This window comes from Gymnoscopelus braueri (genome assembly GCF_963280865.1).
Source record: "Gymnoscopelus braueri genome assembly, chromosome: 14".
In the NCBI taxonomy this organism is placed as follows: Eukaryota; Metazoa; Chordata; class Actinopteri; order Myctophiformes; family Myctophidae; genus Gymnoscopelus; species Gymnoscopelus braueri.
Genome location: NC_137619.1, coordinates 8,718,662 through 8,738,414, shown reverse-complemented (window position 1 = coordinate 8,738,414; position 19,753 = coordinate 8,718,662). Strand labels below are relative to the sequence as shown.

Sequence of the window (19,753 nt, the reverse complement as noted above, 5' to 3'; positions counted from 1 at the left end):
CTGTCATGTCTGAAGGTAAATGAGGGCAGTGCCTAGTGGTTGCCATTAATCACATATAGGTGCCAGCTGGGACGCCAGGCGGATTCATGCATGCAGAGAAACAGGAGAGCATAATGAGAGACTTGCAGAAGTCAGAAGAGAGGAGAAGTCAAGCGTGCAGAGAGGTGCAAGCCAAGGTTACAGAAACAAACACTTTCAGCACTGTGTTATGCCGAAGCACCATATAAGGTCATTTTGCGGATTATTGAATTTAGGAAGAAACTCAGTTTTCAGTCAGTGGATTGATCAAGGGACTGTTTAGACTGTGACACCACACGGATGAACATAATGTATTTCCTGCTCCGCTCTTGGATGTCATGCTTCAGTTATTGTCTTCATCTTACAGTATATGTGAAATGAACCGCTAAAGAAGCAAAGATGACACGACGAGATGACACGACGAGGTGTCAGACGCGGAGTATTAGAGGCCTTCCAAGTACTCTGATCATTTAGAAAGAGAACACCATTGAAAGTAATGGCTGAAAACCTCACAAGATGGCACCACCTGTCCATTTAACTCAATGGACGGACGGAGGGACGGTCAGGGCAGTCGCTTGTTCTAAATCGGCACTGCACAACTGCACTAATTACTCTTAACACCAGGTACTGTACAAGTAACTACTAAAAAAAAGACAATTCAAACTTCATAGCAAAAAAACCTAAGAAAACATTGCCAGTAATATTATAAAGTTACAAATGCAGTACCAGTTTGTCAGCGGGTACTACAGTATGGCGTCAGTACCCTTGTGGAGGCCAGTCTATGATGTCAGTGATGTTTGACACCAACTTGGGAGATTTTGGGATCTCCGTAGAACTACAGTAGTAGTGCAGTGCTGCAGTACTGTACTGTACTGTACTGTAAGCAGATTAGTTTCATTAGTCACAGAAACCCATGCCTGTGTATTCACAGTTCTCCATAATCTGATTCAGGTCATTCTTAATTTCATCCTCCAGACGACGTATATCATCCATCGACAGGTCAATCCATTTGTCAATCCAGCAAAACAGCTGTCTATGGAAGAGGGTAAAAATGCGCCTTTCTTGCGTTTGTATATATTCCTCCGTCTTACCTTGGAAACCACGCAACTTGACCAGGACTTTGACTAGCTTATAGACACACATATGAGGACAATTGATGTCACTTGTGACTTCATTTTTCCAGTCAGGTCCCAGGGGCCCTCTTCCCGTCTTCTCTGACTCGAATATAGCAGGATCCGCCTCAGGGTTGTAGTCTGCTCTTGGTATTTGACTCCTGTCAGCAATGTTGATGTGAACAACTTCAACTCTATTCCATTCCTCTGCAGTTAATCCGTAAACATTGTCCTCCTCTCCCATGTCAGGCTTGTGCCATGTCTCAATCTTAATTAAAAAGTTATCCTTCATGCACTCATTTGTAACCATGGTCTGACAGTAAGGATATGCATTCCATGCCTTCTCATGGAAAAGGGTAGATTTTGGCCAAAACCAAGTAATACATTTAGGCAAATTATTCATGTGGTAGATCTTGTGTGTGTATTGTCCTCTCTCTCCATCTCTGTCATAGGGCTCATTAGTCAACACTTCCACACCACTTCCTCCACCTGTCTCTTTCTTACTAGCCACTGCAGTCGAGTACAGCTGGGCCACCTGGTATTCCTCCACTGAAATAGGGAGGATGACTCGATATTCTTTAATGATCATGCTGAATGTTGTCTACAGTCTAAAACAACATGCAGAACAGTATACACCCAACTCTCTTTCAAGTTGACAGCCATTAACAGAAAACGTTGGTGTTGTTCATGATAGTTGCCTCAAACTGTAGGTCTTGCTCTATGTCTAAAGGTACCTGCGCCATATATATTTGACCAAGTTCTATGGTGACGTCACACAAACCGTTGCCTAATAACGCCATGGGCATTGTATGGCCAAGGCTAGTGATACACTAGTGATATACTGTGATGGCCACATGTGATGGCCACACCAGCAGCCACACAAAGTCAGTAAAACATGGTGGACATGTTACACGTATGTAATGGTTCTTCAATCCGGTGCAACACATTTAATTTATTTTTCAGGGTAAGGGTATCTGTGAAACACAGTTGAAACCATAGACTGTAAAAACAAGACCAGGGGACCTGGTTCTGCCAGACCCAGACTTCACATGACGTGTTAGCCTGTGTCTATGCCCATGTATGGACGAAAGGGGGACAGACTTTTATGGCTGGGGCCTAAGGACAAAGTGACCAAAACCTGTTTTTCGCCCATGTATGGAGAAAACAGGTACAAAACATGCCCATGTATGGACGAAAGGGGGACAGACTTTTATGGCTGGGGCCTAAGGACAAAGTGACCATGCCCATGTATGGAGAAAACAGGTACAAAGCCTCATGTAAGCCAGACCCCCTGGGTCCGGCAAATATGGACGAAGGGAACGGTGACGTCACCCATTGGTTTCTACAGACCGTAAATGAAGCCGATTGTTCAGGAACGTGCAATCCGCCATCTTTAATACATACCATTGGGCACGTCGGAACTCAAACGCTATTGCTTGAGACCAGACATGAACCGGAACCGGAAAACCATCCCCAAAGAATGCTATTGGTTGGGTAGCTTGTCAATCAAGAGCGGGGGCGGGGAATGAATGCTATTGGTTGTGTAGGTTGTCAATCAAATCATCCTGGAGCGTAGCCTACTTTATCGTCAATTTTAGAATAAATGCGATTTTTAGCGAAACGCATATCATGATCAGCTGGAGGACTAACCGGACGCGCTCCAGGTGTTCTTCAAAACTGCTGCTGTGTACTATGTTTTCATCTAGGTACGGGAGGCAGATCGTGTCTCTCAGGCCAGCCAGGCAATGTTCCATGCTCCTCTAGAATTCTGCAGGGGCGGAGCTCAGGCCAAACGGTATTCATTGTGGAGAGGCTTTGGGACAGACGTAGGTCTTTTGTACTGGACTGGTGTCGTGGATGGTAATGTGCATCTGAAGGGAAGGTATGTAGCCTACATCGTCACTGTCTATGCAAAGGCTTGACACTCTCTCAACATTGTCTTCGCCACTCTCTGCTGACCCTCTTGAAGGTGGTTGAGTTCCACAGGGGGGTCCCATGTCACTGGTGTCTCCTCTTGCCTGTTACCGGGCTGTGGTGCAGGGTGTGACATGTCTGTTGCCCCGTTGGACTTACGGTGCGGACAGCGGGCGATTCAGGATAGTATTTTCCGGAAGTGCATTATATGTCTATGAGAGCCGGCAACTACTGGCGATAGGGCGAAGTGGGCGGGGGGGCGATGAAAGATGGATTTTCTTTATCTTTTGGACGATGTCGCCCGGCGATCGCCCGAGAGTCGCCCGCTGTTAAAACGTACTGTTAGACTCTGCCTGTCTGTCTGGTCAGGTGACGGCTGGTGATATTTGGTCTGAATGGCTGCTGAGTACACTATTTTGACTGATTCTAGCTGTCCAACAACTTGGTGATGGTTCAGGTAGACTGTGGTTAGTGGTGTTTGTCATGAATCAATAGCCCAGTTTCAATTGAGCGGAGGAACTTGCGCTGAATGGTGATTCTGCTGTACTGTTCATAATTTTCTTCATTTGCTGCTTTCCACAACAGCTTCTCCTTTAGCTCAATCGTCTGGAATACAAAGTTCAGGGGGGTCTCTCTTGGATCCTGCAGATGTTTATAAGCTGGTGGTAGAGGTCAGTGGAACTGTCGATCTTGTAGTGACCCTTCTGGATGGTGAGTAGTGATGTGAGGGTCAGCCCACGCTTAATCTCTCTCAAGGGTAGCCCTGGACTGACAGCCCTGATCACAGCTTCCACAATCTCAGCCTCTGTGTGTCCTTTTTCTATCCCCATCGCAATCTGGCGGACTAAGCTGAGATAGGATCATTTCTCCCTCTGTCCACTTTCTCCAATTTGCACACAGATTTTAAACTGCTAGTTTTTTGCTGTTTATGTCCTGAAACAGAGTCAAGATGTGCTTGAATCTTAATAATAACCGCTTTAATGAATTCCTTGGGTCAAAATTATATAGACAAATGTGTCTCCATTTTATTGTTCGGGTTGGTGATAGGTGTAAGAAAGGGTTAAAAGTGCACCCCATGGGACATTAGTTGACCTGGGCAACAAGAAGAAATCTTAACTAGACACCATAAGGGTCCTAAAAAAATATGTCACTCGGGTGCTGTGGGACCCTCTCCCCTGCCCTACTATGAAAAATTAAACAGTTTTGGACATATGAGGTTTCCAACCGACGGAGATGATATATAATATACCTCTTTAATAAATTTACATTTCTACACAATGTATCACTGCCTGCAGTCGTCATTAATCTGATAATACACTTGAGGGACTGAATCTGCTGGCTCCACTGCACTGCTGACTGTACTAGTGTAAGCTATAATAGACACGGTGGAGAACAATTATGAAAGAACTGTTTATTTATGACAAGAATGCATAAATCTATAGGAAACAAGTGATGATAACTGGTTAAACATCATTTATATTACACTTTTCCCCCCAAAGCCATCTTTTTACAGCAATAATGATCCTTCTAACCCTTCTTGTCTATATGCATTTCTCAGATGGATCCAATCACAACTCGACCCTTTATCCGGTTGTCATACTGCTGCCTAACAAAGATGACTTAGACTGCTTGCGTCTTTGCCTTGATCCAGTCCAGGAAGTGGGAGACCTTTGCATAAACGCCTGGTTTATTCGCCACAGCACATTTGTCTCCCCAGCTCACAAGACCATAAAGGAAGTGGGTATTATGCCTCTGACATGTCAGCGGTCCTCCAGAGTCACCCTGGAACATAAATGAACATCCTTTATAATGTAAATTACATACAATACTAGAAAGGGACACACACACACACACACACACCACACACACACACACACACACACACACACACACACACACACACACACACACACACACACACACACACACACACACACACTAATTCCTCTACTGACCTGGCAGGAATCTGTCCCTCCTTGCAGGTGGCCGGCACAGAACATGCTGTCATCAATGGCGTTCCCATAGACCTTCTTGTCAGAGCACATCTGCTGGTCAATGAGCAGCACCTGGGCGTCCAGTAGGTGGCTGGAACCATATTGAGCTACCACCAAGAAATACATAAAAAAATCACACCCAGTGTGAAGTGAGCGGTGCTATTTATGAGTTGTTAATTTCATCATGCATCTCGGTAGCCAATCACAGCACGTCCTGCGAAGTGACGTGCTTACATTTTTTACATTATTATTAATTTCATCATGCGTCTCGCTAGCCAATCACAGCGCGTCTGCGAAGTTTGAAGTTAATTTCATCATGTGTCTCGCTAGCCAATCACGGCACGTCCTGCAGAGCTTAGCCTATGGGCGTGTTTTCCACAGCATGGCGTCACAGCGAAAGACACATTTTCACGACGGAAAGAAAAACCTTCGCCACGGATGGGTCCTAAACCCCTCTTATAGGAGCGGTTACACCACTCAAAAATAGGGTACTATAACCACTTAAACCCTCTATATACTTAGGGAAATGGAGTTTCCAAGTACAGTTGCACAGTCGGCTATTTCTGGTGAATGTTTAGTAGTAATTAAACGTAAAGATTTTACTGAAAAAGCTTGTAGCTCGAGATTATCGATCCATCAAGTTTAAAAGAAGATCGGGATTAAAGCAAAGGCTTTCATGCTGTGTGCAATGGCAGTGTTCTTACACTGCTCCGTAGCACCCCATCCAGCAATGGTGCACTCTGATCCATCAGCGAATGCAGCATCAGGCAGACAGGCCGCCTTCACAAACTGGGTCTCGTTGGCACAGATGCCGTTTGCACCTTTCAGCTTCAACAAAGCTAAAACAGGGGAACATTACTGGTTATTTCCAAATAATGCGTGACGATAAACTTAGCGATTTGAGTTAGAGCTACATTGATCACCTATGTCATTGTAAACGGCTGCAGGCGTCTCTCTGTAGTTCTCATGAACGATGGTCTCTTCCACGACCAAGGTTTGCTCTGTGGGCTCTTCCAAATCCAGTGACAGACTTCCTGCCACCACCTCCAATTCGTTCTTTGGATCACTGTGGCAGAATATAAATGATTGCACTCAAATAATATATTGGAGAAGGAGTACCTTTGGTTCAAATGTGTTAAGTATTCCTATTTAAATTATAGAACAACAGATTTCTTACATGCAGTGGGCAGCCGTCAGTACCCAACAGCTCTTAATGAGGACTCCTCCACACAGATGACTGTGGGGACGGGTTGCTCCCTTCGGCCTTGCTTGCAGGGACACTTGCCAAGGCAGAGCGCCAGGATTCACTTTCAGACCTCCGTATATACGTGTGAGGGGCTTCCTAGGCTCGGGTTTCCCACAGGCTTTGAACTGCTCCAGTTGGGATGGGGATGTGGGCTGAGGATCGGTTGGTTTGGGCTGTGGAACGGTTGGTTTGGGCCGCGGAAGGGTTGGTTGGGGCTGGGGAACGGTTGGTTGGGGCTGGGGACCGGGAGGGGATACACCAGTTGGTACTACAGCTGGAAATAAATACAAAGAAATTAAAAACTTCATTATTTTTTGCTTCTTGTCAGGAAAGAAGAGAAAATAAGTGGGCATTTATAAGAGGTGCTCGCTATAATGTAACGTTCTACTGCATATAATATTTCAGGGAGTTGTCTGAAGAGTTGTACGCAGGATATGTACTTTGTTGCATAATGAGTCACAACATTAACCATTAGAGTCTGTTTAGTCTGACCTGTACAGTCGGAGCATTCAGTCACATCACCGTAGTCCCACCACAACTTGCGACCTTTTCTGATGAAACACCAGGGCATTACGTCTCCATCCGGGTTTCTGGATCACAGAAACATGAGCAGCAATATTTGTTTTCATAACCATATTGAGGTTTCAGAATGTGCAAACATGTAGTTACCAGAACTTGCAATTGTACAATGGGGTCAATCTGGTCCCAACATTTTGGCTCCTCAAAAAATTATGTAATTTCTTCCACTCTAAATATTGTATGTTTGCACCTTTTTTAATACATATTTTGAACACATTTCCTTTCTTTATGGGGTCCACACCATAGACTGTGAAAAAGAATGGACAGCGTTATGCCCATAGACTCTACAGACCTAAATGAAGCCTATTTTTCAGCAATTTCAAATCCACCATCTTTCTACAGTATGTCGCGTCATATCGCGTCATATCCTATGCACACAGAAATTAATGCTATTAGTTGGAGCCAGAGCGGGGGTGGTGAATGAATGCTATTGGTTGTGTAGCTTGTCAATCAAATCATCACAAGGTAGCCACGCCCCTCCTACAACACACCCTACTTTATCATCAATTTTAAAATAAAGGGAACCATTATTTACCAAAACGCATATCATGGTGATTGAAAGAAGACTTTAAACTAGCGACTGGAAGCATATAGTATTTATGAAAATGTCTATTAAGGTAATAAAATCTATCTAAAGTTCAGCAAAAACCCACCCACTTGAATGGAGAGAAATTCTTTCTGGCACCAGCAGGGGTAAAACAGCGAAACTACAGGCCATTCATATGAACTGTCACTTCCTACGTAGACTCAATGTACAGCTCAGAAGCAGGCCCCTTGGTCCACACATACAGGTTATGCATATATGTATACATGTGTGCAAAGTTGATCTTTAAAACCTGACCTGCAGAAGTTATGCGGGCCCAATCCGTCAGCGTCCTCATAGGCAGTGAAGGGGTTAACTCCTCTCTCCAGGATGAAGTGAGAGTTCCAGTGGAGGCATTCGCGGCCGTCGTCTGTCTCACTGACGTTGCCACGGTACGACTCACCGTCGCCCACATAACAGTCATTAGGGCCTGGTGGTAAATATTACACGCCTTGGTCAGTACACAGTTTGTGAGACCACATACAATAGAATGAAGAGGTTGTCACATGTAGTAATGGTATTTACCAACATGGCAGAATTGCCCTCTAAACCCTCCCTTGCACTCGCAGTCAAAGTCGTCTTCATCCCGGACGCACGTTCCACCATTCTTACAGGGATTGGGTTCACATAACGAAACTTTAAAATAAAGAAAGCTTTCTTGTTACAAATGGACGGGTAACATTTTAAAATCTATTATTAAATTCAATGACTACACAGGTAGATTTGCACCCATTTAGACCGGGAAAGAATCTGTGTCATTTTTACATTTCTTGCGGCTATTCAAAAATAGCAGATATACATACAGTATATAGCAGATATACATATATAGCAGAGCTTGTAGATCTGCTATTTTTTTTTTAATCGTGAAAATGTGTGCAGATCTTTGAATATATATATATTTTTTAATCTAAAATGTTTAACTCAAATCTATGCTTCTGGGGGTCCCTGGAACAAAATATTTTGAGATGGGGGTCCGCGGCCAAATACATCCTAACAGTTATAACAGCTATATCAGTGGTGCTCCAACTTTTTCATGTCATGCCAAAAATGGACCCCCATCTCAAAATATTTTATTCCAGGGACCCCCAGAAGCAAATATTGGAGTTTAAAAAATTCGCTTTGAAAAAATGTATATATTCAAAGATTTGCTAAAATGTTCGTTTAAAAAAAAAAATAGCAGATCTACAAGCTCATAGAGCAGCACTCGGTGCCGCGCTATGAGCTTGTATATCTACTATTTTTGAATAGCCAAAGAAATCGAACATGACACAGATGGGTTCCCGTTTTTAATGGATTAAAGCAAAGCACACAGATCAATTCAAGCCAAAGAGGAGTACACTGTTGGAGAGACACTCCTACCTGTTTTGCAGTCTGGCGGTTGGAAGGGCTCCTTACAATGGCATTCATAGAAAGGGGCCACAGAGGTCAGGACACACTCACCACGTCCACATCTGCCCCTCTTACAATGTTTGCGGGCTGCAGTAATAGTAATAATAATATTATGGTTTCATGCAGTGGTGGAAGAAGTACTCAAATTCTGGACGTAAAAGTAGCAATACCGTCGTGCACAAATACTTTGTTTTGCAAACCTTTCTGACACTTCTTGCCCTTGAAGCCTTCGGGACAGTCACATTTGAATCTCCTCATGCCTTTTTCCTCACATATGCCATTATTGAGGCAAGGGTTCGGGTTGCATTGTCCTGGGATGAGTGTAAAGCAAATGGGGAGATACATGGGAAAATGTATGCTTCGTATGAGAAATTAATATGTGTAATAATATGGGAACATTCTATATTTCCCTACTTATAAGATTGAATTCTCACCATCTGGTTCTTGAAGTTCGAAAATCCAGTCTCCTCTGTCATCATCTTCATCATCATCGTCATCACTCCCGCTATCTACGATCTGATAGAAAAAGTCTAAAACATGAGTCATAACATTGTTAGTCCATTACTCTATCCATGTAGTTTTCTTTATTCTTGATTCTCTATCTCTCTCTCTCTTTCCCAATAAAGGATATAATATTATCATATACCACATACTGTACAGTACACTATAAAAGAGTAATGGAGTAAAGTGCTTACCGTCCAGGATATCTGTAACCCGGTCCCTTAAACGTTTTCTCTCAGCACCATCCTCAACCTGAAGCTTGTGTTTCCGCTTATGTTTTCTCAGCTGAGAGAATGATGAAGGTTTCATCAGTGCCATTGACATCATAGTCATCGTAAAAACACATACAGTAATGCTCACTGCTCTGACTGTCCTTTAGACAATTCAAAGACAACATTGGAAAGACAATATCACAAAGCAAATATGACTGACAAATCCGGAGGTGTTTTATTCACGGCAAAGGTGGTTACTTATAACACAGAGACAGTGGCTTAAACTATGTTTGTCCATTACTCTATATTTGCATACTGCCATGCCTGACGTCAAGCACTGTAAGAAAAAAGGGATCAAAATACATACTTCAGCAGATGTGATGAGCATCGTTAAAATCAGGCACAAGAAGAGGACTTTAAGGTTCATGATGGCAGTGGATCAGAGGACGTCCGGGAGAGTGAGACAATCTACTCTCAACATTTGTGTAAGTATACTAACCTTTGTACTGTATGGTCATGGCCCGTACAAGTAGCTGAATCTGTTTTTTAATTGACTTGTGGACAGTGGCGTTTTTCCAACTGTAATCAGTGCAGTGCACTACACATCCTACGCAGCAAACATTAATAATACTGTACGTATGGCACAACATATACAGTAGGGCTCCTCAGCTTCTTTAACTGTTAATGTTTTTGAAGTTCAACTGCAACATAATGTTTTTCTTTTTAAATGGGTGAGTGTGCCAATATTCACTTGCAACGCATACTGTATACTGTAAGCACAGAGAGCATGTTTGCTAAGAGCTCATTATTTGCTTGAATGTAGACTTTGTAACCCTTCAGATTCACATCCAGGCAGGTGCATCTAAGGCCAAAATGAACTGTGTGCACTTGTGTGATCTGTTTTCAAGAGGATCTTTTAAAGCAGAATTCTAATTGTACAAATACATGTTTTAATATATGACAACATGAATTACTCATCATCCTTAAGGTATTAGTAACACCACAATATATATTTTTTAATATCAAGAGAGAAATGGAATTCTATTACAAAGAGAGTGTAAAACCAACCTTGTCTACCGTTTAGTATAACATCTGAAGTTAATTTATTTTCATACAAATGCTTTTTATATAGAGATATATAGATTTTTATTTCAAAGATGAGAAATTTGACGTCAGCAACATCAACACGACAATCATTAAAGAAATTACAACAAAAAGTACACTAGTCTTTACTCGTACAGAGAGTACTAGTGGGCGAGGGTGTGTTACAGATCATGATAGGTCTGGCGTTGGTGCCTTTATGGTCATGCCCCGGGCACACAGCTAGGTGAAGGCAGTCTGTGAACGTGCCCGCACAGAAGGAGAACAGAGGGGCCATGTTGTCTGCCGCTACAAACGTCACTAAACCTGCAGGGAAACTACACAAGACCCCGATGCGACGGAGGTGTTTCGTGACAGGCAGCTGGTGGGGCACCCCTCCATGCCAGGCTGTGTACTCGCCATCAAAAAACTCCACACACCAGGATGAAACCCCCCGGCCCAGCCAGCAGTCCTCAGTGTTACCTTTGCGAGGGATCGTTGGATAGGTGAGGCCCAGTTCCCAATAGGTTTTTCCAGTTACATCGATCTCCCAGTAGTGGCGGCCAAAACTAAAGCCCTGTGAACTGATGACGTTGAGCGTGGAATCGAACCGTCCCGGGAGGTCGGGCAGTTCCTGCCACGTGTCTGTGTAAGTTGCGCTGTCACCCTCGGCCGAGATGATCAGCTTAGGGTGGCCGGTCTCTGGATTGAGATGCACCTCACTGGAATCTGGAGACAGAAACCAACAGTGTCAATATGATATTACAAGATATCAGCGCAATATATCGTCTTATACATACTGATAATTAAGGGGAATGATGTCGTTTTGTGTCGTTTCGGCTTTTATGTTGGAGAACAATACCATTGCAGTGCTTGGCCAGATACTGATATTAGTTGGGGTTGAATTCCACAACTAATAGCCGTATCTGGCCTAGACCGGATCACACTAGTCAATTCAAAATGAAAACCAGGCTTCCTACTGTGTGTAAAGCCTGGTGACGCTTAAGTTTAAACCGAACATGTCCACTAGCCGAACATGATGTGTGATAGGTCAGAAGTTCAAAGGGGGCGTGATTTATTTTGTTTTGTTTCTGCATTCTGCCTAGGCGTGATTGTGCCAGTGTCACACTTGAGATTTGCATGGGAAGGGACACTGAAGCCAAACATCTTAACCACCTTTTGTCAATTTGCTTTGAAAAGGGGTAAAGGGGTAAAATACAACACATATCGACATATCGGTAGTGTTATACGTCTCATTGAAACCTCCCACAGCATATCATTTATTTGCTGTAAAATGTACTTCTGGTATAAAGTAGTGTAACGTTAAGTGTGTGAACTGACAGCTCTTGAGGAGGGTCTTAGTTATGGGGGTCTGGGAGCGAATCAGCAGCAGCATGTTGTTGGTGAGGCTGAGGATCTGCTCGGCTTTGGCCTCATCCAGCTTCACGGTGCTGGGCTCTGTGGTGTTCAGCAGGTCCATCACCCTGTGTGAGAGAGACGGCCAGGAACCACATCAGCTGCTATTGTGCGCTGTAAAATGTTTGTTAATCCAACTTGGGAGTGTAAACATTTTTGCCGTGATGGTCTCTCTCAGGAGAACACTCAGAAAGACACTATGGATTTTGCTGAGTACTATATGATTGGAGAATAAACACAGCAGATTGGTATAGGTTGGTATACATTTATGTTTTTGTCTTAGATTCCGTACCTGCCAACACTCTCTTTGTCCTTCTGGACAAGGGGAAAAAAAGAAAGATTTAGCAAAGAAAGAGAGAGAGAGAGAGAGAGAGAGAGAGAGAGAGAGAGAGAGAGAGGGAGAGAGAGAGAGAGAGAGAGCAATGGAATCACATAATGTTAATTTAGTTTCACTATGAAATAAATAAATACAACTAAAATAAATAGCTTTAGTCACCATCGCACTGGGATCAATGTCCAGAGCCAGTTCCACTGTAAGTCTGGCCAGGTGTTGCTCTATTTCCTGGATAAGCGAACAGTTCTTCTCCATGAGCCCGTCCAATGCTGACACGGCAGCTCTCTCCTCCATCTCCAGGTGGGCTAGAGTCACCATCAGGTCCTCTTCCAGGACCTTATGGATCTCCTGATACTTCCTGATGATGCCGTCCCTTATGACCGCTGACTTTGTCTAGGTCACGCACAAGCATCGATCATTGTGTGTGAGCAAGGTGTGCATCGTGCAGCAGTGGTGTAGCCAGGAATTAATTAGTAGGTAGGCCTGGCACAATGTGGGTGGGCACAGTGTGCGTGTGCATTAATTAATTAATACTTATTTTTGCCTATCTGCACATGGTTTAGCAATGCATTTGTATTGGTTGAGTAGATAATGGACAGGTTGTCATCTCCAATCAGTAAGAAATTGACACCCACTACATAATTTAGCAGCTTAACAGTGTGAATTTGAATGCAGAGATTGCTGTCCACATTGTTATTTTAGTTGAGAATGGCTTAAAGGGATATTTCACTTTCAAAAAAACTTTTTTTTCATTGATTTTATTTAAAAATGTTATTGTATTTTATTTTTTTAATTTTCCAAAAAAATATTTAAAATAAATGAAAAAAGTAATTGAAAAAACACGGCCCCCTCGCGTATTAGGGGGGCAGGGTGAGTCACCAGAACCAAGGACGGGTGTTTTTGATGAATCTAACATGGTTAAAATGGAGTTTGAAGTTACAATGGGTTTGTATAGGAAGGGGGCGTGTCTGATAAAATGAATATCAAATGTATAAATACTGAATCGAGCAACTTAAAAACTGTCTGGGGGGCTCACAAAGGCCTGAGTAGACGATAAAATGACCAAAAGTTTTTTTGAAAGTGAAATATCCCTTTAAGATGAGATAAAAAAAAATATATATATATATATATATATATATATATATATACTGTTATCAAAAAGGCTTAATATAATTATTATTATTTTTATTTTTTTATATATATATTCTTTTTTTTTTTTTTTGGGTGGGCACAAAAACCAAAAAGGGGGGTCCAGGCCTACCTATGCCCACCCGTGGCTACGCCCCTGTTGTGCAGTCAATACCTGACCACTAAATGTTACAGCAGTAGTGCTTTCTGGGTACAAAGATCATGGCTGACATACAGATATACTGTTTATATGTATAGCACAAGAAAACAAGATGTTTTTTGTCAAAGTAATATTTGAGAACACTAGTAGTACAAACAACTTACTGTGAGTTCTGACTGACGTGCAGCTAGCTTCTTCAGCCTGTATTTCACTGCTTCCCTTTGCTTCTGTAGACTCTCCTGCTGCTTTTCTAACATCTCCTGTGTGAAAGGGGGGGTCGCAGAAACATTCACAACACAATTTCATTTCAACTTCCGGCTAATTGGATCCCAGAGAATGATTCTGGTGAAGTGCAGCAGAATCCCCTCATACCAGATCCCAGGTTTTTGTCTTATCTAAATAGAAGTAATAGGAGCTTGGCTAACAGAGCATTGTGCAGTGGTTAGATAAGTGTTCATTTAACTCTTGAGAGTTAAATTAACATTTAGGATTTTACAATCAGTGGCCTTCTCCTTACAGGTTATTGCAAAGCAAAGCATTGCAATTGCTTGCCAGCTGTGCAGTGATTTGTAAAACATAGTATCATCTTCATCGTCTTTTGCAGTCTTTTGTGGTCTTTGCTGTATGGACCCCCTGTGTGTGTATAAAGTTTGAATTGAATTGAAAAAGTAATTACAGTATGACCCACCAAGCTGGAAAGATTCCCCTTGACCTCCTCCCATAGTTTGTTCATCATTCTTTTTAAACTAGTCCATGCCCGCATCTCCACCCACCGTCCGTCCGTCCGGGCGGGCTATGGGCCCGAGACTGTGACTACAGATCTCATATCACCTGGTGTTATTGGATCTATGCCAATGGATAATGGACAAGGCCCATGTGCAATTTCGGATTGATCGGTCAACCCACTGAGGAGGAAAATGGATGAGGACGGACTGACCGTTTTGAGCATTTATTAGTATAGGAAGTAGGACAGGCTGACCACATGTAGCAAAAGCCACCACAGGCATTTGATATCCAAACTCCTATGTTAGGAACTTGACATGGCCTGACCCAGACCAGGCTGCTTGCTATACACTTAAACTTCTCATTTACAACAAAGGCTCTTTCACGACAGAGAAAACAGAGAGTGGTTGGAATTTAAAGGGATAGTTCGCGGGATAGTGACCAGCGGACTGGTAGGCAGCGGTTCCGGTAGGAGATACAAAGGAGACTCTTTGTGTTTCCTACCGGGAACCGCTGCCGGTCATCAAATTATTGGCTTAGGAATGGGACAAAAACTACAACATATCAATGAATTCAAGTCTCCATGGGGTGACTAATCGATCGAGTCATTTTGGGGGGGAATCCCTTTAATGCAAATCACTTTTGAGCATTGCCAGGACCACTCAATGACAATGTGAAGGACTTTTGTCTGTATACTGTACGTGACGTGTAAACTGATCCAGAGGAAAGGGATCAAGTCACATACTGTAATCCACATGCTAAGTACTGTAGCTTTTTGGTGAACGCTTCAGTTGTGACATTCAAACGAGTCATTGTGGAACTGTACACAGAACGTTTTCTATATACCGAGAAATCTCTATTTTCATTGCCATGTTCCCAGAAACCAGGATCATTATTTATTATTTGTCCTTCCTGCCCTGTGTCTGAAATCACTCCCTCCCTATTACGCCATCTTGTAGTGATGTCTGAATGTTATTGTACCCTGTATAGTAGACTCATCCTATCCCATAGTGCATCATGAAAGGTATGGTACAACCCGTCACAAACCCCATACTGTACATGCCATCGTGCATTGTGCTGAAAGAAAAATGCAGACGTTTATCTGACTGGCACACAAAAACATTTTTTAACCTCGAGTTCACTATCTGGCACAGCAGTGATGGCCATTTTGTGGTGCCTCCATACATTTTTCCCATAGAGATTTCAGAAAATATTTATATAAATTATTTTAAGCCTGGAACCAAGCCATCCAGGCTCCTGGTAAATCATGACCATAAAACATTTGAATTAAATATTCAAATATTTTTTGACAGAGAATCAAATGCCCCGAATCTATGCCCTGTATATAGTCCCCTACACAGAACTCCCTACTGTATAGGGATTAGGGAGCAGAGAATTTGTGAGTGACACAGCTGGGGTCTGAGCCAGTTAGTGTGCATTCCGCATGACCATGGAATCATGGATTTGAATTATCTTCCTCTTTCTGTATTACTGTCTAGGATAATAAAGGTTGGGTTGATTTTAGCCATGGTTCACATGACGCTTGAATACAAGCGTCATGGTGCCGAGTCCCCCTGGTCTAAAGTTGTGTTCGATTTTTTCACATTGCCATCTCTCACATAAACATAAACGTTCAGATTTCAAATATAAAGTGCTTACCACCGAGCCACGGATGTTACAAGGCGATGCGGACCGCGATAAGTACCCGTATCTCCCGTATTGTTCAATAAAAAGCATTTTAATCCCATCGCCGGCCATTTTCTCCAAATTGTCTCCGATACTTTCAACCATGCGACACTAATGGTTGGGAGGTGTATTGCACTCTGATACATTACAAAACAAAAAAAAACAAAAAAAGAAAATGGCCGGCGATGGGATTAAAATGCTTTTTATTGAACAATACGGGAGATACGGGTACTCATCGCGGTCCGCATCGCCTTGTAACATCCGTGGCTCGGTGGTAAGCACTTTATATTTGAAATCTGAACGTTTATGTTTATGTGAGAGATGGCAATGTGAAAAAATCGAACACAACTTTAGACCAGGGGGACTCGGCACCATGACTGTCATGGTATGACAGTCATGTTTCAGGGCTAGGTTGATTTAAGCGATGAGCCGATGACTGTGTGCATCTATTAGCTAGATGCACAACAGGTGGGTAGTCACACCCAGCTCTGTGTCCAATTAGTTACTCAGGCCAGGTGTGACTGCTTGAATCAGCCATCACCCACCCTACACTGTCATTATTCACTGCCCAGCCCAATTAGGTAATAAGATGACCATAGAGTACAGAAGTCCTGACTTCACTCGTTCATCCCCTGGTTCGTAATTTCTCTATGGAGAATAACATTGGGTCATCATAGAATCGTCTCATATAAGAATTGGGGTCCAAAGATAAACAAACTGTCTCTGTGATATTGTCAGAGGTGAAAATTTTACTAATTCGGCGGAAGTAACATTATCGTTTTCTCAGTTGATGCTTCATATCCATAAGAGTCAAATCGCCGGGATCATTTGTTTATTTTTGGAACACAGTTCTTATTTGACGCGATATTAAAGACGTCTATGGGAATTCACAATGGGGGTGGAAAACCGCGCACCAGGTAGGATGCGTAAATTACGCCAGACTTCGGTGCTCTATGTTGCTTGTTTTTTGTGACAAAGTACCTGCATGAGCAACAATGTGTTTTTTGTAGAGTTCCCAGCACAATACTTTCTAGTGCTCTTTTTTTTTAACCTTTTATAGGCTATATTTTGTTTATTCATGAGAATACATATCCCACACTCAGACTGCATCTATAAAAGTCTCAAAGTATCACACAGAAATATAAATAACAGGGGGAAGAATATATTCTATTTATGCACAGAATCAAACACGTGTGTGATTGCCACTGGTTTGGCTTTAAGTCTAGGATATATAAGATTGGTCCCATGAAAACCAGTCCTCAACATATGTACAACAGTGCGGAACCAGTGTTTATTATGGATGAAATACAAAAAAACGAAAAAAAAACAATACAGGCGGTGGATACCTTTGGTACAGCCGAGGGTCATACGGTTCAGGGTGATTTAAAGCTTTATTGGCTTAGATTTCAATACAACAAATGGCAGTGTGGGTTTCATTTATAAAACAGTTATTTCAAATACAGTTACTCCTTTACACTGGGTGTTTTAGCTATTGTTGGTTACTGTACTGTATGTTGGATACGGCATTGAAATATGTTCAGAGGAATTGTTATTCCAGTACAACTAAAGGGAAAGTATAATGGCCAGGTTAATGAGAGCCTGAGAAGAGAGTAGAGAAAGAGAGAGTGAGAGTTTTTTTTTTTTGTCCGGGTCAGCTATGAATGCCTGGCATGTGCAGTAAGAGCATGATGAATATGTTTTATAACAATTAAGTTTTCATGTTGTAGATCCAGCAAAACAACGGGTCGGTCAGCTAACTGAATGCCCAGTCACTTTTTTATCTGAAGGACTCACTGAGTCAATTCAATGCCAGCATTGGGCTATAAAAATCTCTCAGCCCAGGTGGGGGGACGGGGGGACGGGGGGCGGAGTGGGACGCTGACTCACGTTCAAGCAAATAGCATGGACATTTTTCATAAATGGTGCCATGAAAAGGTTTCTACTGTAATTACAAAGTTCCACAGGAATCAACAGCAACAAATAGTAGGAAGGAAAACAAGCAAAAAAATAAATACATGAAAAGCAGTTCCATTCAGAGCAAAACAAGAAAACAAGCGCAGTCAAAGAAAAATAAAAATAAAATAACATGACCCTCGAGATGATTCATCCTCATTCTTTGTCATTTTTGAACGTGGAAGAGATTTCCCCCGCCACTCCTTGTCTCCATGAGCAAGTCTATCGCCAATTTGGACAAATCATTCAGTGCAACAGCAAGTCTCTGGAAGCACCGGCAAAAAAAAGAGAGTCCATTTCATTGCTTCCTTGCATGGTTATGTATGTCAGAAAAACAGAGAGAGAACAAAAATGAGAAGAAAAAAAAAGAAACAAAAAAGCTACATCTAGATTACAGTTGGAAGTGTGCTATCTGAATGAATGTACAGTATATCAGTGGCTCTCAACCTTTTCTGGATCAGGGCCCACTTAGAAAATCTCAAAAGCGTCCGCGGCCCACCCACCTGACCACTTAACGCTGCCGTGTTAAGGGGTCAGGTTGGTGGGCCTCCTGCATTTCGAGAGCATGTTTTATTTTAATGATCAATCAATCGATTGTGTTTATTTGCCATCACTTTTTAAAACTGATGTAATATTATCATTAAAGTATCTGTGTTTTTGGCAATTTTTTGAGGGGCCCATTTGCAATACCCCACTTGGCCCACCAGTGGAGCCCGAGCCCACAGGTTGAGAACCAGTGCAGTATAATGCATGCTGTTCTGACAGCCTTAGAAGAGCTTGGCCTTCTTTTTCATGTCGTTGCGTTTCCACAGGGGAAGCCTGTCAAACTCCTGGATCTCCATTCCAAAGATGTCAAAGAACGTTTCGGGCGCTAAGTGGCGCTAGAGTGAGAAGAAAGGTCGAGAAAACAAAGGAGGGGAGGGTGGGAAATAAGGGAGGAGGGGGGGGGGGGGGCTTGTGGTTAGCATTAACGCCACAAAGGGAGGGGGGTCACTGCAAAAATGACAAGAGGCAATGGATACTGCACATTCCTTGCTACAGTAGCACTTGTGTAACATCTTATTTACACAAAGTAGACAATTCCAGTATCAATTGCAGACGGTCATGTGGGAAAGCTGATACCTCCAGTCTGGTTCTGTCCACCTCCCTGGGCAGTTTAGCTCTCCCTCTACTGGTTATCATGAGCATTTCATATGGATACACCTTCAGAAGGAGACACTTTGTCAATAAAAAGAATAATAAGAAAGTGGGGGTTGGGGGAAAAGTCAAAACCTAGAAACTGATTTAAGCTTCAGAAACCTGTAAACAATTTGATATGACACAAATTTGTGGCAATTTTGTTTTGTACTGAGACAGGGTGGGAATCACTGGTAGGGAGAACAGGTGTGTGCAGGGAGGTTGTTGTTGTGTGGAGGTGAGGGGCTGCTGTTAACAGGTTGGGGGAGGTGTGCATGGTAAGCTCTGTGCACAGTAAAATCCTCTGTTCATTTAACTCTGGGAGTGGTACAAATGGAATCAAATGGACCAGCAAGGGTCCGTTTGACTGCATTTGTACACTCTCAGAATAACAAATGGATAAATTATAACTGAGGAGTTTACTGTGTATGGTGGCTACCGGGACGCATACCATTTTTGGTGTGTTGACGTGCAATCAGTTGGTAAATGCTGAGAAAAGGGTAAGGGAGATATAGTGTGAAAACAATGAAAAGGGTCTGCATTCTCAGA

General features: G+C 42.7%; 3 protein-coding genes and 1 pseudogene across 4 annotated transcripts in view; all 4 read right to left on the bottom strand.

Moving 5' to 3' along the window:
* Nucleotides 1-915: 915 nt before the first annotated feature.
* LOC308100488 (phosphatidylinositol transfer protein beta isoform-like) lies at nt 916-1,719 on the bottom strand (the record flags this gene model as incomplete). The annotated part of the gene is made up of 1 exon (XM_080449553.1): nt 916-1,719. The coding sequence occupies one exon, from the start codon at nt 1,717-1,719 to the stop codon at nt 916-918; it is 804 nt and encodes a 267-aa protein (XP_080305679.1).
* Nucleotides 1,720-4,664: 2,945 nt separating this feature from the next.
* On the bottom strand, nt 4,665-9,977 carry LOC308100486 (hyaluronan-binding protein 2-like; the record flags this gene model as incomplete). The annotated part of the gene is made up of 13 exons (XM_080449549.1): nt 9,916-9,977; nt 9,531-9,621; nt 9,270-9,365; nt 9,036-9,146; nt 8,806-8,922; nt 7,972-8,082; nt 7,705-7,876; nt 6,777-6,874; nt 6,216-6,558; nt 5,962-6,104; nt 5,743-5,877; nt 5,000-5,145; nt 4,665-4,826 (listed from the first exon to the last, which is right to left on the bottom strand). The coding sequence occupies exons 1-13, from the start codon at nt 9,973-9,975 to the stop codon at nt 4,665-4,667; spliced, it is 1,785 nt and encodes a 594-aa protein (XP_080305675.1). The 5' UTR covers nt 9,976-9,977.
* A 793-nt stretch (nt 9,978-10,770) lies between these two features.
* Nucleotides 10,771-14,399, bottom strand: LOC308100485 (putative E3 ubiquitin-protein ligase TRIML1; annotated as a pseudogene). The gene is made up of 5 exons: nt 14,355-14,399; nt 13,831-13,926; nt 12,541-12,771; nt 11,970-12,145; nt 10,771-11,357 (listed from the first exon to the last, which is right to left on the bottom strand). The product of its transcript is annotated as a putative E3 ubiquitin-protein ligase TRIML1 (transcript).
* Nucleotides 14,400-17,447: 3,048 nt separating this feature from the next.
* The window catches only part of ablim1a (actin binding LIM protein 1a), an 89,248-nt gene continuing 86,942 nt past the window's right edge, over nt 17,448-19,753 (bottom strand). The window contains exons 25-26 of the mRNA XM_080448649.1: nt 19,151-19,231; nt 17,448-18,909 (exon numbers count right to left, since the gene is read on the bottom strand). Of these exons, the coding sequence (XP_080304775.1) occupies nt 18,796-18,909; nt 19,151-19,231 (195 nt within the window). The 3' untranslated portion in view covers nt 17,448-18,795. The remainder of the gene's footprint in view (nt 18,910-19,150; nt 19,232-19,753) is intronic.